This window comes from Myotis daubentonii, chromosome 16 (genome assembly GCF_963259705.1).
Source record: "Myotis daubentonii chromosome 16, mMyoDau2.1, whole genome shotgun sequence".
NCBI classification, from domain to species: domain Eukaryota; kingdom Metazoa; phylum Chordata; class Mammalia; order Chiroptera; family Vespertilionidae; genus Myotis; species Myotis daubentonii.
In genome coordinates, this window is record NC_081855.1 from 19,909,842 (window position 1) to 19,928,428 (window position 18,587).

General features: G+C 44.9%; 1 protein-coding gene across 8 annotated transcripts in view; it reads right to left on the bottom strand.

Moving 5' to 3' along the window:
- Positions 1 to 18,587, bottom strand: part of KIAA0753 (KIAA0753 ortholog) — a 64,405-nt gene that overhangs the window by 7,842 nt on the left and 37,976 nt on the right. For 6 of the 8 annotated variants that reach the window (XM_059669008.1, XM_059669009.1, XM_059669007.1 and 3 more), the window contains exons 11-17: positions 17,778 to 17,867; positions 15,913 to 15,991; positions 14,606 to 14,689; positions 12,413 to 12,589; positions 10,476 to 10,557; positions 4,334 to 4,454; positions 3,400 to 3,624 (exon numbers count right to left, since the gene is read on the bottom strand). In XM_059669008.1, coding sequence (XP_059524991.1) covers positions 3,400 to 3,624; positions 4,334 to 4,454; positions 10,476 to 10,557; positions 12,413 to 12,589; positions 14,606 to 14,689; positions 15,913 to 15,991; positions 17,778 to 17,867 — 858 coding nt within the window. Of the gene's footprint in view, positions 1 to 3,399; positions 3,625 to 4,333; positions 4,455 to 7,946; positions 8,919 to 10,475; positions 10,558 to 12,412; positions 12,590 to 14,605; positions 14,690 to 15,912; positions 15,992 to 17,777; positions 17,868 to 18,587 lie in introns of those variants that run through there. The other 2 variants (XM_059669012.1, XM_059669013.1) reach the window with 2 other exon arrangements.

Here is an 18,587-nt window from a genome sequence, read left to right on the forward strand (position 1 = left end):
CACCCCATTCATATCTAACAGCCCAGTCCTCAAGGTGATGGCATCTGAAGGTGGAACCTTTGGAAGGTAAGTAGGTCCTAAGGGTGGAGCCCTCACGAATGGGATTAGTGCCCTTATGAAAGAGACACGAGAGAGGGGGCCTCGCTGTTGGCCAAGTGAGAATACAGCGAGAGAGGGGCTGTCTGCAAAGCAGGAAGCAGGCCCTTGATCTTGGACTTCCCAGTCTCCAGAACTGTAAGGTGTTAATTTTGTTGTTTAAGCCACTCAGCCTATGGCATTTGCTATGGCAGCCAGAGCTAAGACATTGACGGAATAATCCTCTAACTTTTAAAATATCTTCCTTCCCTATTATCCATTCTTGGTGTGTTTTTTCAACTCTACTTTCTGAGAGATCTGACTTTTTCTTTGAATCCTTCTAGTGAATTTATTTCAGCCATATTTTTTTTATTTCTAAAAGCTTTTGTTTCATTCTTTGAAAGTTTATTTTTTATAATATCCTGTTCTGATCCGGCAGGTGTGGCTCAGTTGGTTAAGCATTGTCCCATGCATCAAAAAGTCATTGATTCTATTCCCGGTCAGGGCACATGCCCAGGTTGCAGGTCTGGTCCCAGGTCGAAGTGTGTGCAGGAGGCAGCCAGTCAATGTCTGTCTGTCTGTCTGTCTGTCTCTCTCTCCCTCCCTCTCTCTCTAAAATCAATAAAAACATATTTTAAAAATTACTGTTCTTGTTTCATGATGTAATAGCTCCACTTACTTCTCTGGGAATATTAATTTTGTTTTCAATGCTTTATTCTCCTTCCTGCACTGTTTGGCTTCCTCAGAGCTTTTTATGTGTAAGAGGCTGTGCATCTTTCCTGGCTTTCATCAAATGTCTGCTATCTTCAGGAAGGAGCGTTTGAACCACGCCTCCTGTTTCCTGACTTAATTGCACCTATGCCTTACCAGCACCCGGTGCTCCCCGTTCCTGCGCTTTCCCAGGTGTTTCTGCATAAATCAGCTTGGTTCTTGGCTCTCCCTGGTCTGCTAAGTCATCTTATTTGTCTAACTGCTTTCTGGCTTCCAAATTTTTATTGCTATTTCTTGTTTGTTCCCATTTAAAGGTTCATGCCTTTTGTCTATTCTCTTAGTGACATACAGTCGGGTAGAGATACAGGGGATAAAGATGAATACACATGCTCAGTCTGTCCTTTTCACCCAGAAGTCTCCCCATTTTTCTTCAAACCAGGAACCCTTGAGAGTTTGCTTTCATCAAAAGCATCACATCGCCTAAGCCTCTCCTGCACAGCCACTCTTCTTTACATCCAGGTTACATTTCTCCTCAGTGTAAGGAGAAATGGAGACATTACAGAAAAAACAGCTAAGATTCCCTCACATAAGAAGCTATTAAGTGAAGTCAACTGTCTTAGGATAATTTTTCAAGATCTCTCACTTTGGAACACTCAAATCAGAAACAAAACCAAGACTGAAATGGAGCTAGAAAATTCGGATGCACCGTCATGTAAGGGCCAAAGACTGCAGCAGAGAACATTTGTAAAGATCCAGCCATATTTTAACAGCTCTGGCCTCTACCTGTTAACCTATCATTCCCTATAGGCTGAGAGCTTTCCCTACAGCAACAAGGCAACTATGAACAAAGTGTATCATTTATCAGGTGAGAAGAACAGACACGGGAGTCTATCTTCCTTGGCTTGTTTTTGGATTTCCCAATATAGCAGTTAGCCTCACCACCCACACAGGCTCTGCGAGAACAAGAGAGCATCTGCAGGACTGTGTTCACACAGAAGCAAGTGAGGTTTGCCTACTCTCCACCCCACAAAAGACACGGCATCTCCACCAGCACCAAAGGCGCAGGTACTTGGAAGGGCACTGTCTGTTAAAGAGAAGCTTTCGGACTTCAGTTAAACCTGAGGGACTGAACGTAAGTGATTATCTCTGATCCCGCCCAGAACTCCACTAGAATAAAAGGACATACACAAATACATCACCCTACAAGGAGAAGAAGAAACAACAGTACATGAGAAATGGCCAAGGTTTTCAGGAAGGAAAAAGCACATGGAGGAATCCTGACTGACTCGGCAGGACAGAGGGAGCACAGGAAGCTGAAACGCAGGAGTGTGTCCAGGGAGATGCCAAGGGAAGCAAGCTGGTTGTCTCACAAAACAGACTCAGGACTCAGGACTCAGGACTCGGGAATCGGGAATCGGGGGTAAGAGTGCTGAGGACCCTGCAGGCGGAGGGAGGTCTGGGGTGGAAAATGAGGGCCTGGGTTGACATTCTGCAGGATGAGCAGCGAGACTGACAGGTGTCCACCCCTGCTCCCGGCAGCTAAGTGACAATCCCTCCGTCACCCCCACAAATGAAGGTGTAGATTCTTTGGGAAAAACAAACCCGTAATTTTAAACTCAGCCAAGTCATCAATCAAGCACGTCTCCACAGAATAAACACTTTCAAGCTGGCAAATCTCAAGAATGTTCCTCCGGCAGACAAAGCAGGATATGCTCCCTCCGAGTGAGAGAGAGCACCAGAAAGAGGGCGAGGAGGGCACTGGACATAAAGCCTCTGACCTGGGAGGGAGGCGACCGAACACGCAGGGCCATGAAGGAGGAAGTCCCGGAGCAGGAGCCACAGGGCCGACTCAGAGGCAGCCAGCCAGGCTGGGTGGGAGGGGGAGGGTCTCAGCTGCTACATCTTATCACTGAGGAAAAGGACGCTGAGATTTTGGCTAGCGGGTGGGTTAAAGTTCCTAAATATCTAAAAGAATAAGCAAATCAAAAAGAGGCAACTGTTAACTCCTGAAATATGTGTCAAGCTTGTTCAAGAAAGAAATCATAGTACACTGCTTGACTTGATGATGAAAAAATATTTGCATGTTTATAATAAAGTGATATTCAAGAGGAATTTAAATTTGGGCCCAATTTTAAAAGAATGGATTTCAATTAACTACTTACATTAAAAAAAATCTAATCTGTTCTTCAAAAATTTAGCAGCAGCAGGACCATGTTTCCAGACTCCACGCAACAACCTCGGAAGGAGAAGGGCTAAAGAGCATGCTGCAAAGCCCGAAGGCCTGTGGCTACAGGCCCGTCCGTCCGACCCTGAAGGCTTCGCGGCCACACTGCTTCTGACCCAGGACTGTGTTCTCTGGTGGACGAGCCCTCCCTCCGGCCACAGGAAAGCCCCGCTCTGCCTGAGGGGAGGCCGCAGCACGCTCCCGTGGCGACATCACCCAGGCTGCTCCAGTCTCTTCTCTCTGGGAAGAGGACGTTCGCAGAGAAACCTGGCCACTAGCCCAGAAGCAACCACTGGAACTCCAAGGCCGAAAGCATGAGACCGTGGCCAGTCCTGCCCCAGCCTGTCTGTCGGATAACATTTGGCAGGTGGCACGGAACATTTACTGACCTTTCAGCAATCAGCCACGGATTGAAGGAGCCCACGGCCTCATGGGAGACCATCCGGAGGTACTGGTCGTAGCGGCTGCAGTAGTCTCCGATGCTGCGTCGCATTCCGGGGGGGACCAGGAGGGCAGTCCGACCCTTTCTCTGCTCAGAATCTTCTGAAGGAAAGAGAAGGGGAGCCTCTCTTTTCTCCGATTTCTCCTCTGTTCCCACACTATCATCCAGGGAACTGAGAACAAATAAAAATGATGACAACATTCAAATCACCTGTAAGCAAGGGCAAACTGTTCACCCACCCTCATGGTTTGCCAAAAAGGCTTACTTTCATTTCTCTTCCTCACAATGAACAGAACTCAGCGTTATCACCACTCACTGTTTACCCTCTCCCCCGGAATAACCCTCCACAGGGTAGGAGTTCCTGTCCTGCAGTAATTTTCAGTGTAACCACCGCGCCTTCATGATGCTTTCAACAGAAAAATCCAGGCTCTTTAACATGCACCATTTTTCTTCCTTTTTTAATATATATATATATTTAATCCTCACCCAAGGATATTTTTCAATTGATTTTTAGAGTGGAAGAGAGAGGGAAAGATAGAAACATTGAGGGAAATACATCGATTGGTTGCCTCCTGCACGCACCCTGACCAGGGCCCAGGCATGGGAGGAGCCTCCAACTGAGGTACATGCCCTTGACCAGAATCGAACCCGGACCCTTCAGTCCCCAGGCCAACACTCTATCCACTGAGGCCATCGGCTAGGGCAAGATGCAACAGTTTCTATGCCCATCTTATAAACACGCTACTTTACTGAGCCGTCTTGGAGTTTGGCAAGATCTTGCTCAAAGAATTTCCCTGTGTCTTGTGGGAACTGAAGGAATATGAAACTCATCAACATCGAAGGCAACCAACTGCAATGAGGTCAGTCTCGTAAGCACTTACTTGCCATTCCAGGGCCTTTCCAACACGATGTGCACATCTGGGTCCTTGCTGGCTACTGTCTTTGTGATCCTGATTGGATGAGGGGAAAGGGGTCCTTCACTTACTGCTGCGAGTTTCTGGTCTAGAAAAGGAGAGGCATCAAATGACTTCATATAAAGGAGAGTCAGTGGACAGGCCAGAGCTGTCTCCGTGGCCAACCACCTGTGAGAAGTCACAGGCACCGCCTTAAGCATAATGGGTTTAGCAGGCAGTGCGATGAAGAGAGAAGAGGGGAATTCAGAAGTTACTGAGTCACAAGCTGAGGAGGAGTCGCTGTTGAACAGCGAGCTGCTGGAAGCCTCTGCTAGCTCCGAGACGGCGCAAGGAAGTCTGTGCCCAGCCCCAGGCTCGCGGGTTCCGGGACCGAGCTGCTCATTCCAGGGTCTTCAGCAGTTGGGTTTGTTTTTTAACCTTTAAATGGTTTGATTAGGGCGAGGGAAAAATCCACTTACACCTGAGCACTTAATTAGCTGACTTAATTTGTGGCATTGCTGGAAAATCTGCATAATGCGATCAAACATTAACTTAGTAACTAGACCCTGCAGGCTTGACAGCTCTTCTGAGTTCTGGATTATTTATAATTTTAAATGTATTTCAAGTGTAGGAAGATTTGTCCTTCCCTTAGGTAAGGAGACTCTCTAAGTCAAAGAACTTTCTCTAACTCATTTATATGCTTGTGATTTCTCACTGTCAGAAATACTGCAAAAGTCTGTTTTTGTAAAAATAATGCCGAGTACAATCAATTTTTAATTGTTCACAGAAGAGAGGCCATACACTTAGACCCTGCACAACTCAAGAGTCACTGTAGATGTGTGACGCCGCTGAACATACCATCTGACAACTGGAAACAGGGTTCTTTCTATGAGTCCGTGATTCTGGAATTCCAGTGTCTGAAAACTCATTTTAGTGCTTGTGCTCTAAGGAGCTCCTCTTCACTGTATCCCTAGACTTTATGCAGAGTCATAGACAGTGATTAATAATTCAAGTTGCCCTGGGAAAAGGACACGGAGTCCGAGGTAAGACTGCCTTTTGCACGATGCAACCCAACTCTGGGGCCAATGGCCAACCCACCTGTGAAACAAAGCCTGCTTCCCTCTGCTTCCACACAAAAAGGCACCGAAGTGCCCGCCCATTCACTGAGCGGGGTCCTCCTGGGCCAGGCCTGTGCCGGGTGCAGGGGAAGCACAACTGAATCTGACCAACTTGCCGGCCTCAGAGAACCTGTGGCCGAGCTGGGAGAGGAGACCTCTGAACAAACAGCTCTACAATGGCCGACAGGTCGGAGCCCATGGGTGCTCACAGGCCTTCGAGGGAGCCAGGTTCCAGTCCAGACATCCCAGGCGGAGCACTGCACGCTTGGTCCATGGGGGTCATGAGTTGGGCCCCAAGGGTGGCGTCGACTGTTTTACGAGGATGAAAATGGGAGCGGGATTAGGGCTGGGGTGAAGGCAGAACCAACAGGAGCAAAGAATAGAGCAATTGAAAATGGCAGAAAACATAAAAGGAACAAGTCAGTACTGTGCTTTGATGACTCATCCTTCTGTCAAAATTTGACATGGAGAACACTTTTTCTAAAATGACACCCACCCCAAACCCATATTTTAAAAATATTATATGTGAAGCCCTGGCGGGTGGCTCAGTTGGTTGGAGCGTTGTCCCGTACACCAAAAGTCTGCGGGTTTGATTCCCGGTCAGGGCACATACCTAGGTTGCAGGTTCAGTCCCCAGTCAGGGCACCTATGGAGGCAACAGATCAATGTTTCTCACATCAATGTTTCTCTCCCTCTTCCTCTCTCTCTCAAATCAATAAAAACATATCCTCGGGTGAGGATTAAAAAAAATTATATGTGACATAGGCTACTGTTGTAAACCATCTACACCCACAATTTCCTTTATAGCTCTTAGTAATCATCATACTTAAATTCCTTCAGAGGTAATGTTTAACCACCTTTTATTCACCTCCTTTCATTGAGGAAGGTAGTAACTGATAAGCCTGCATAAAACAGAATTGAAGTAACACTTCCCGGCTAAAATTGTGATAGTAGCCTAGCAACTGCAGCCAAAATTCATCTGAATGAATTTTTACAAGTGGAGGAGAAAAGGAAAGGTCTTTTCAACAAATGGTATGAGAACAAATGGATATCCATTAAGGAGGAAAAATGAGCCAACCTCTACTTCAAACCACAGGCCAAATTTATTCAAGATGAATCAGACTACACATGAAAGCTAAAACCATAAAGTTTCTAGAAGAAAACAAGGCACTCTTCTCAAATTGGGAGTAGGCAAAGGTTTCTTAAATCAAAGAAAGCAAAAATGACACAAGAAAAATGGGAAGTTCGACTTTGTCAAAAGTAAAAGTATCTTCCTATAATAAAACACATTTGAGAAAATAAATATGTGAGCCACAGATGGAGCAAAATATTTGCAAACAGTAAGTAGATCAGTGGCTGCTGGGGGAAGAGAGGGACAGTGGGGAGGACCTGCAATAGGTACTGGGTTTCTTTTTAGGGTGATTCTTTTGTGTAAAAAGGTTCTAGAATTAGAGAGCAGTGATGTTTGCACAACTTAGTAAATATACTAAAAACTACTAAAAGAATGCATTTTATGGTATGTAAATTATCCTATATGATAAAACCCTAATATGCAAATCGACCGAATGGCTGAATGACCAGTTACTATGATGTGCACTGACCACCAGGGGGCAGACACTCAACGCAGGAGCTGCCCCCTAGTGGTTAGTGCGCCCCCAAAAGGGGATCGCCGCTCAGCCAGAAGCCAGGTTCACAGCTAGCGAGTGCAGCAGCGGTGGCGGGAGCCTCTCTTGCCTCCGCTGCAGGCAGGCGGTAAGGAGTGAGGGTTCCCAGACTGCGAGAGGGATCCTGGACTGCAAGAGGGTGCAGGCCAGGCTGAGGGACCCCCCCAAGTGCGGGCCTCTAGTATCTTAATAAAGTTGTTATTAAAAATAACTATATATGGCAAAGAATGTATACCCAGGATGCATAAAGAATTCCTATAACTCAAAAGTAAGACAACCCATTAGAAAAATGTACAAAAGATTTGAATACTTCACCAGGGAAGATATAAAAATGGCTAATAGTCACTTGAAAATGTTCTAAACCTCAGTATTCACCATGGAAATGAAATTTAAACGACGATGAGATATCACCACATGCCCGCCAGCATGGTTACAATTAAAGACTGACAACATCAAATGTTTGCAAGGATATGGAGCAATAGAGACTCAATTAGATGGGAGTGTAAATTGGTACAGACACTTTGGGGAAAGGTTTGATAGTTATTTTTTTTGTTTTGTTTTGTTTGTTTAAAACAATTTTTTATTTTATTTATTTTAATTTTTTAAATATTTTATTGATTTTTCACAGAGAAGAAGGGAGAGGGACAGAGAGCTAGAAACATTGATGAGAGAGATCGATCAGCTGCCTCCCGCACGCCCCCCACTGGGGATGTGCCCGCAACCAAGGTACATGTCCTTGACCGGAATCGAACCTGGGACCTTTCAGTCCGCAGGCCGACGCTCTATCCACTGAGCCAAACTGGTTCTCCGGTTTGATAGTTTTTTATAGTTAAGCATACACCTATCCCATGACCTGGCAAACCTACTCTTGGGTGTTTATCCAGGAAGAATAAAAACTTACAGTATGTCCACACAGGCTATGCATGAATATACAGGGTGTTCCAAAAAAATGTATATGCACTTTGAATGATTAGAAAGTCAGTGTTTATTAACATACAATTCATTTTCAAAATTTAAAAGAATTTACAGATATGAATAATTTTTTTATCAGTGCCTGTTTTCAAATTGACGACTGATCTGGTCCAGGCACTGCTGATAACACAAAGCAATGGAATCACAAACATCAAGAATGATTTCAGCCCACCGGCGTGACTCAGTGGTTAAACGTCAAACTGTGAACCAGGAGGTCACAGTCCAATTCCAGGTCAGGGCACATGCCCAGTCTGTGGGCTCAATCCCCAGTGTGGGATGTGCAGGAGAAAGCCGATCAATGATTCTCTCTCATCATTGATGTTTCTCTCTCTTCCTCTCCCTTCCCCTCTGAAATCAATAAAAATAGAAAAAAAATCATTTCAGTTCAGTATTTGGGCGCCTTCAATTTGTAGACTGTTGCTGGTTTTATATAGTAAATTTCATCTTTTTTTGTGTGTTAATCCTCACTGGAGGATATTTTTCTTATTGATTTTAGAGAGACTGGAAGGGAGCAGGGAGGGGAGAAGGAGGAGGAGAGAGAAAGAAACATTGATGTGCGAGAGCCACAACAATTGGTTGCCTCCCATGTGTGCCCCCATCGGGACAGGGAACCTTCAACCCAGGTATGTGCCCTTGATTGGAATTGAACCCATGACCCTTGGGTTCAAGGGCTGACTTCTAACCACTGAGCCACGGCAGCCAGGGCAAACTTTATCTTTTATGTATCCCCATAAAAAAAAAGTCTAGTGGCACTTTAGGATAAATTTTCTTTATTCAAAGCTTAGTCTGGCTTCATTCATTATATCAAATCAGTTAAACCTGAAAAGGAGTGAAAATTAAGTGAGTTATGAGCTATTAAAGTGTGTATACATTTTTTGGGACATGCTATATTAACAGCAAATTTATTTCTAATAACTCAAAACTAGAAACAAGCAAATGTAGATGCACAAACAAATGGATAAACTAGATGTGGCACATGCATAAAATGAAATACTACTCAGCGATGAAAAGGAATGAGCTGATCCAAGTGTGGCGGGCTGAATAATGGCTTCTCAGGGTGTCCACATTCTGATCCCTGGAACCTGTCAATGTTCCCCTCTATGGCAAGAGAGAGGGACTTTAAGGTTCTTGAGATAGGAGAGTATCCTAGAGCGGGGGTCCTCAAACTTTTTAAACAGGGGGCCAGTTCACTGTCCCTCAGACCGCTGGAGGCCGGACTATAGTTTAAAAAAAACTATGAACAAATTCCTATGCACACTGCACATTTCTTATTTTGAAGTAAAAAAACAAAACGGGAACAAATACAGTATTTGTATTTGCATGTGGCCCACGGCCGTAGTTTGAGGACTCCTGTCCTAGAGGATCGGGGTTGTCCCTAAATGTAACCCAAGTGCCCTATAATAGGCAGTCACAGGAAGATTTAACCACAGAAACAACGTCTGGAGTAGTGGGGTCCTAAGTGAAAGAGCGCAGGCAGCCTTAGAAGCTGCCTACACCTTGCCTTCAGGCTTTTAAGGCTTGATTCAAACTCTGACCTCCAGAAGTGAAAGATAATGTGTGTTTTAAATACTGAAACTGTGCTTTGTTATAAAATTAAATTTGTTACAGTGGCAACAGGAAATGAGCAACATAGATAAATCTAAAACATCACGCTGAATGAAAGAAGTCTTAGACAAAGAACATATGTAGGCATGATTCCATTTATGTGAGAGTCTAGAACAGGGAACTAATTTACAGTGAGCAAAAAAGCACAATTATTGCTTAGGTCATGGGAACTGACTGGGAAGGAGCATAAGAGAACTTCTGGAGGTGATAGAGTCTATATCAGCGGTTCTCAACCTTTGGGGGTCGAACGACCCTTTCACAGGGGTCGCCTAAGACCATCCGAAAACACATATATCATTACATATTGTTTTTGTGATTAATCACTATGCTTTAATTATGTTCAATTTGTAACAAAGAAATTGGGGGTCACCACAACATGAGGAACTGTATTAAAGGGTTGCGGCATTAGGAAGGTTGAGAACCACTGGTCTATATTTTGATAGGTATTTGGATAACAAAGATATGTTCATTTATCAAACAAAACCCATGAAATGACAGTTAAGATTTGTGCATTTTATTATAAGTAAATTTTACCTCAAAAGGAAAAAGAGCCATAAATATTAAACTCTAGTTGCTGATACACAAGTTGAAACGTATAAAAAATAAGGTGAATTGATGGATGGACAGAATATAAATAAAGCAAGCAAATATAGCAACATGTTAATTGTAGAATCTATGAGGTTGGTGTATGGGTGTTCACTGTAGAATTTTTTCTGTATGTTCAAAATTTTCAGAATATAATGGTGGGGGAAAAGTGAGGGGAGCACTCACCATTTCTTTCTTCCTGCATCCAAAATTGAGGATCAGAATATACAATTTTATTATATCTTTGGCGAACTGTCTCCTGGTATTTCTTTAAAAAAAAAAAAAAAAGTTTAATTGATGAGAATAAATTAGTTTCATTACAAACCAGAGCTAGCAAAAATGTCATAGCTCAGCAGATACATTTGATACAGACACGTTGCCAGAAATGAGCATCTGCCAGGCCAGGAAGTGATTAGCTTATGAGATGAAGTCTAAAATTGAAGCCATTAATCTAATTAATCTAATCTAGACCAACGCTGCCCACTGGAGCTTGCTGTGAGGATGGAAATCCTATCTAATAAAGAGGGAACATGCAAATTGACCGTCATGCCATCACAAAGATGGCTGTGCCCACAGCAGAGGTGGGATTCCCGTAACACAAGATGGCTGCACCCACAGCGGAGTACAAGTTCCCGTAACGAGCCTTAACAAGCAATCAGCAGGGACCTGAGGCTGCGTGGTGCTGGGCAGGGGCAGGGGACCTGAGGATGCACCCCCACCCAGCGGGGCTTGACAGGGACATCAAGGTGTGGCCCCTACCCCGGCCCGGGGCACCTCAGGCCATGCCCCTCTGCCCTGGCATTGGGCCAGGGGACCTGAGGCTGTGCCCCTGCCTGGCAGGGCTTGATGGGGGACTCAGGCTGCACCCCCTGACCCTGGCCAGGCGACCCGAGGCCACGGCCCCTACCCTGCGGGCTCGACGGGGGTAGGGACAGAAAGGTTTGCATCTAGCCCAATGGGGGTGGGGCCGGCTGGGTCTGGGTCTTGTGCGATTTTGAGGTGCATGTGGGTGGGCAGGGACTTGACTCTGGTTCCCCTGGCACGCCCCAGACTCTGACAGGAAGATTTTCATATATATTTTACTAATTTTCTTTCATCTCTGACACTTCTATTATAGAGAAAGGGCAAATAGCAATATTAAAATATTTCCTCTAATTAATTCCCTTTTAATGTGCACGAATTTCGTGCACTGGGTCACTTGTGTTCTATAGTTGTCATGCCCAATACAGTAACCACAAACTACTGACCACTTGAAATATGAGTAGTGTGTTTAATCTTAATTAATTTATATTTAAATAGCCACATTTGGCTAGAGACTACCATTGGACACCAGATCTAGACAGTTATTCCCAAGACAGAGAAATCAGTTAAAAGACTAGGATAAACTACACATCTTTAAATTTTCAAAAAGCAACAAAAAATTGTCTTCCCGTGAATGTCTCTGTTTAGCAGCAAAGCCACGATGAGATTTAATCATGGTGCAGTTATAAAGAAAATGCTGAATTGGTGTTAGGAGACCTGGACGGAGTCTCATCCCAGCTCTGGCGGGAATTTTTGTGACCTTAGCCACATCACTTACTCCCTATTGGTCTCAATTTCCTGCTCTGAGCAGTCCTGGGATTGGGTTGGGTGATGTCTGAGACTGAAGATTCTGAGAGAAGCATTCTAGTCATATGGTGGAAATTACAGGCAGCAAACGTATCTGTGATATGTCAGGATCCCAGGCCAGCCAGGCAGCAGAGGCAGACGAGCAGCATTTACGCGCTGAGGCATGAGGAAGCCCCTGTCCTGGTAATTTCTGAACCACATCAGCGATACCAGGGGGTAGCGATAAGGGTTGCTTCCTGAGGTATGTGTCAGGTAGTAAGCGACTATCAGCATGATGAGGCTTCACGCCATGTTTTATCTTTAAAAGCACCCTACTTATTAGAGAGGATAAGTGGCTTTATCAAGGTCAGACACCTGGTTGGCAGTTGAACTAGGATTTAAAACCAGTGATGTGATTCTGAAGTCCTGCTCATCTACAGAAACGCACGCGGAGGACCTGCGCTCAGCAGGGGCCAGGCGCTGCCACCCCCACCACCACCACCATGGCCAACCAGAGCCTGCAGCCCAGACCTTACTTCCATTTCCTCCATTCGGAGCAGCATGGTCTCCAGACACAGGCCGTCCCCCGAGGTGGCTAAGGCGTCAGGCTCCAAGATCTTAGAATGAGTCACAGCCCGGAGCTCACGAGTGGTATCGTCCAAAATATCGTCCAGCTGAGGACTGTTGTTGGATTTACAATCAAGAGCAGTAGCCTACGAAACAAGGGAGGAGGATGGGAAGGCAATCCAAAGCCAGCAGAGGAACCTAAAGATTAATGCTGATCATAACCCATCATATGGTGATCCAACTGGCAGTTTTTACCTCCTCTGAGTTAGTAAATATCAAAATCATTAATATCAGTACAATTTTCACCAGTCGTTTAAACAGTAGCATTAACCAAGTAATACTAGTATTGTCTGTGCACAGTATCACAATAATAGTTCACAGAATATATTATTAATGGCCAGTAAAGATATGAATAAGTATCCAATCTTAATCAAAGTTAAAGAAATAAAAATTATGCCCTGGCTGGTGAGCATGGTCCCATGCACCGAAAGGTTGCTGGTTCGATTCCCAATCAGGGTACATGCCCAGGTTGCCAGCTCAATCCCTGGTGGGAGGCATGCAAAAGGCGGCCAATTGATGTTTCACACTCACATCAATGTTTCAGATGACACCCAACCAACCGCCAGGGCTAAAAGCATTGACTCTTGATGGTGCTGTGTATGGAACTCTTTACAACAATCCTGACGTTTAACAGCGGCCATAACACTAAATACTTTTCTTCTTCCATAAGTTATAGTAAAGACCATTTAATGCAAACTTATCTGTGTAATTCTTACATAGAAAGCTAATCACTCTTTTTGTTGTTAATCCTCATCCGAGGATACTTTCTCCCACTGATTTTAGAGAATGTGGAAGGGTGGGATATGAGAGAGAGAGAGAGAGAGAGAGATCAATGCAAGAGAGACACATTGATTGGTTGCCTCTTGCACATGCCCTGACCGGGCCAGGGATTGAGCTTGCAACCCATAACCCTTTGGTGTGTGGGCTGACATTCTAACCACTGGCCAGGGCGAAGACTGACTATTCTTTTTTTTTTTTTTTTGACACCTGGATGAAGCATTTGATTTTATATATATTTTTTATTACATGTGTGTCCTTATCCCCACATTACCCCCCATGCCCCCCATCATTCCCAAGACTGACTATTCTTAATAATATTCAAACATGTCCACTTCACAGACAGCATTTATAATCACTTCATTTGTGGAGGTGCCTCCCTAGCCTCGTTATTTTACTAGGATAAAAGTACCACTTGGTGGCTATCTGCACAGAGCACCAGAACATAGCATCCCCGATTTGTAAGAGCTAAATGCAGGCTTTCAGTTTCCAGTCTCAGAAGCCTCACCTCACATGAGATTCTGTCATAAAATATTGTACAACAAACTTATAATCACAAAGATTAGGAACATCAATGCAAGAGAGACACATTAAGATTTAATCATGGTGCAGTTATAAAGAAAACTCTGATTAATAATTACAATAGGGATACATTCTGGAAACCTGCTACCTTCCTTCCTGTTCCTAAGGCGGCTGGACTGATGGCGCTTCCTTCCAACTCCCTCCTGACCCCGAAATCTGCACACCTGCTCTGCGCAGCCACCGTTACCTCGTTTCCACCCTGCACACGGGGTCAGTGGTGCAGTCGGCACCGTCCTCTCACAGCCTAGGCCGGTGGGAGCAGGCCCGCGGTCCTCCAGAGGCTGGACAACTACAAAGCCAGTTGTTCTTCCCTCAAATGTGATCACTTTTCCTTGGGCTGTCTTTTCTCTCTGTGCGGCCAGATACTGGTCATTACTGGACACTCAAAATATGCTGGCCCCGAGTATAAAGGAAATTAGGCCAGTAATGAGCAAAACCAGGCTGAATGAAAGGAAATGAGGACAGCCATTCTCCTGCCGGAGGCCATCAGCATTCAGGGTCACACAGTGCACCCACATTCTGTCATCACGAGGAGCGCAAAAGAGCCGCTAACAGGAACCTGTGGCTCCAGAGCTGTTTGCAAGGCGGATCTAACTCCTCATGCTACATACACACTGTAAGCATGAACAAACCACACATGAAAAATAACTTCCACTTCTTGCATAAGATAATCTAGTGTTTGCAACGTGCGCCTCATTTTCCTTACAACCGGAGACATTATCACATAATAATACCACACGCACCTCCTCTGCAGGCTGGGCTGTCCCTGTGTTTGCCGATGGGCGATCCTTCAAATGAGTATCTGCTCCCACAGAAGAATTGACTCTCTATTAAAACAGACAAGCAAGCTCATGAATTATGAAAATTTACAACCCATAGTAGCACAAATGAATCCTGTAATGGAGTGACTTCTGTGTGGACTGTTCATCAGCGTTAGCTGCAGGAGGCTTTCTGTAGCAATTCGAAGCACTCTGTCTTTATGGAAATAAACGTCATGTGTTGATCTTGGCTTTCTGCCCCTTTCCTCCCTCGGTTTGTAAACATCGTCAGAGTAGCTGTGTGTTTTTATGCAACTACTCCACTTCGCTATTCCAGTTAACTCATTGATAAAATGAAGAGGTTGGATGACATGGTCTCTAGGACCCCTCCCAGGTCTATAGTCCTGAGCTTCCCATGGACTCTAATAATAATTCAACATTTCTTAAGCTTGAGCTACAGAAACTCGGTGACCTTTTCAGGGGCCCAGAATGCCAATTGCTCCATTTAAGATGCTAATATTCTTCTGTGGCCTCATCCGTTCACACACACAGACTGTTCCTATTTACAGGTGGATCCACAGGGTCTGGCCACAACATTCAGCCTAAGAGGATGCACAACCTGCTGCTGAGCTGTATGCAATGCCACCTTCAAAAAAGCCCTGGCCTGTACCCCGGAATCTCTCTCCTTTGGGAAAATAGTCAATCATCTCAAACCACTGAAGTGAAAGAGCAGAAGCAGTTAGTTAGCTAAACACATGACCACCGATACACATTTGGCTAAGAATGGAAATTGTGCCTGGTTGGTATGGTCAGTGATTGAGTGCTGATCATGAACGAGGAGGTCGAGGTTCGAATTCCGGTCGGGGCACATGCCCAGGTTGCAGGCCCGATCCGTGGTGGGGGGCAGAGTGGGAGCCATGCAGGAGGCAGCCAATCAATGATTCTCTCCCATTATTGATGTCTCTATCCCTCTCTCCCTCTCCCTTCCTCTCTCTGAAATTAATAAAAACATGTATTTTATAAAAAGAATGAAAATGCAATCTAAACTCATTCCCCAAACTAAAATCTCACCTCCTAAAAAGTGGGACTTTCTCTCTCCCCCTTGTCTTCATCACCAGCCCACAATGGAAGGCCCTCGCAGCCAGCACTGCACCGCACTGTGCAGCACGGCTCAGCGCTGCACCCTCCATCTGCCAGACACGCAGCCCTACGAGCGGTCAGTGGGACCTCTGTAGCAACTCCTTCTACTCTGGAACTTCCCAACGGCAAGCATATGAGGTGAAGTGTGTTACCTGAGCCTGCGCCAGCAGAGGCTTCAACCGCTCCAGGACTGCCTTCTCTACCTTGTCTGCTAGCTGGGTAGCAGAAACACTATTTAGAAATAAAATAGAGAATTAAAATCAAAAGCAAGAAAATATTCTATTTTACATATTTATTTACCATTCCAGGTGAACGAAAATCTAATGTTTATAAACCCACAATGCTTCCCTACATTTTTTTTCACATTGATTTTAGACAGAGGCAAAGGTAGAGAGAAAAACACCTATGTGAAGGGATCAAACCCGTAACCCGAGTACTGCCCTGATCAGGAATCAAACCAGCCACTTTTTGGTATATGGGATGATGCCCCAACTGAGCCACACTGGCCAGGGCAATGCTTCCGTAATATTAAGGGCCATACGAGTTTCCTAGGGTCTTGTTAAAATAAGACTCTGAGCCCTGGCCAGTATTTCTCAGTGGTTAGAGCAATGGCCTGCAGACCAAAGGGTCATGGGTTTGATTCCCAGTCAAGTCCCATGCCTGGGTTGTGGGTTTGCTCCCCAGTCCCAGTCCAGGCACACGCAGGAGGCAACCAATCAATGCTTCCTCACATATCGATGTTTCTCTCTCTCTCTCCTCCCTCCCTCCCTTCTTTACAGTCAATGGGAAAAATATCCTTGGGTGAGAATTAATAAAAAATAAAAAATAGAATGCATACTCTGATTTGGTTGGTCTGACTGAGACTTGAGATTCTGCATTTCTAACAAGCTTCCAGGTGGCTGCAACACTGCTGGTCCTGCATCAAACATCTAATGAAGTACGTGAGGCTCTGAGTACATTTTAAAAGAACAATGGCTGCCTTTAAACAACTAAAGATGGTAGATGACTGGACAAATGAAACTAATTTTGCTCCCTCCCTAAGCGCCACAATAACAGAGTTAGACACACACCCACAAAGGGAAGGGGAAAGGTGCTGAAGGCAGAAGGCCAAAGGCAATAACGTAGCTGACCCGAGACAGCGGGATACTTAGCCCGCGTGGGAACACTGAAATATAAGTCTTTGTTTTACTATGGTTGCAAATATCAAAAAATTTCTATATGTGACACGGCACCAGAGTTAAGTTAGGGTTTTTCAAAATGCTGACACGCCAAGCTCAAAAGGTTCGCCATCACTGCCCTAGGCCGTGGTCGGCAAACTGCGGCTCGAGAGCCACATGCGGCTCTTTGGCCTCTTGAGTGTGGCTCTTCCTAAGCCTTAGGAGTACCCTAATTAAGTTAATAACAATGTACCTACCTATATAGTTTAAGTTTAAAAAATTTGGATCTCAAAAGAAATTTCAATCGTTGCACTGTTGATATTTGGCTCTGTTGACTAATGAGTTTGCCGACCACTGCAGAGGAAAGCTCAAGTTCAAGAATCCTTTCAGTATCAAGCCCAGGGGTGGGCAAACTTTTTGACTCGAGGGCCACAATGGGTTCTTAAACTGGACCGGAGGGCCGGAACAAAAGCATGGATGGAGTGTTTGTGTGAACTAATATAAATTCAAAGTAAACATCATTACATAAAAGGGTACGGTCTTTTTTTTTTAGTTTTATTCATTTCAAACGGGCCGGATCCGGCCCGCGGGCCGCAGTTTGCCCATGGCTGATCAAGCCAATGGAGCCTACAGGACAGTACAGAACAGCCACCCAGCTCTCCTCACGGCCGCCAGGACTCCCCTGCGCTCCAATCCTGGCTCCACTGCAGCCTTCTGAGGCGATTTCAAAATCTTTTGAGCAGGCAGGCAGCCAATAAACATAAGTGCGACTACACCTTTAAACAATTTCAATTAGCTAGCTGTTAAAATAGTTAGATGATATAGATCAAGCCTATTTTACCCCAGAAACAGATATTTACCTCTGATTTTGCATTTTGTCCATTTCTTCATCTTTTAATTCTCCGAGTTCCTTCAATCTTTTGGAAGTTTCTGCATCAAGCCAAGCGAGTCTAGCAGACAGAACACACAGAGTCAGACCACTTCTGCCTCGGTCTGCAGGTGCCAATACCACAGACACAGACTGGGATACCAGAGTGCCCATCCTGCCTCCAGGAAGGACGCAGAAGGTAACACAACCTCTCTGGACCCTGTAAGCTCTCCAGGTAACGTTCCGGGTAAGAAGACACTTCCGGGCACAAGCACTCCTGGTGTGCAGAGCAACAAAAACTGCGCCCGAATATTCTCCAGAAAACTATCCATCACCGGACTTAGATTTCCTGTTCAGCTGTAAAATAAAGCTGTTGCTGTACCTACACGGCTAGACAAAGAAATGGACTCCCGGAGAACCCTAAAGGCACAGTGAAGCCAAATAAAAGAGAAGGAAAAGCTAACCTTGTGTGGATGGGCTCTGATTCTTTTGGTTTAGGATATGTAAATATTATTAAATTATTTAATGGTCCATATTCATTTTTGCTTTCCCATAATTTCAAGAACAATTTCAGCCAAACCAATGCAGAGACCTGTTTTCACTGCTGTCCTCATAGGGAATGTTCTCGCTCCATCATCCCTTATTTAGGGCCTACTCTTTAATCCTACTTAATTTTCCCTTCTAAAACCTCTGTTCTTAACCCTTTGCTTCTTAGGGTAACCACCATGTTCCATCTTAAATTGCAGCTAATGACAAGTCCTTCCTACTGATGGTAAACAAGCAGGGGCTAGGATTTGGTCTT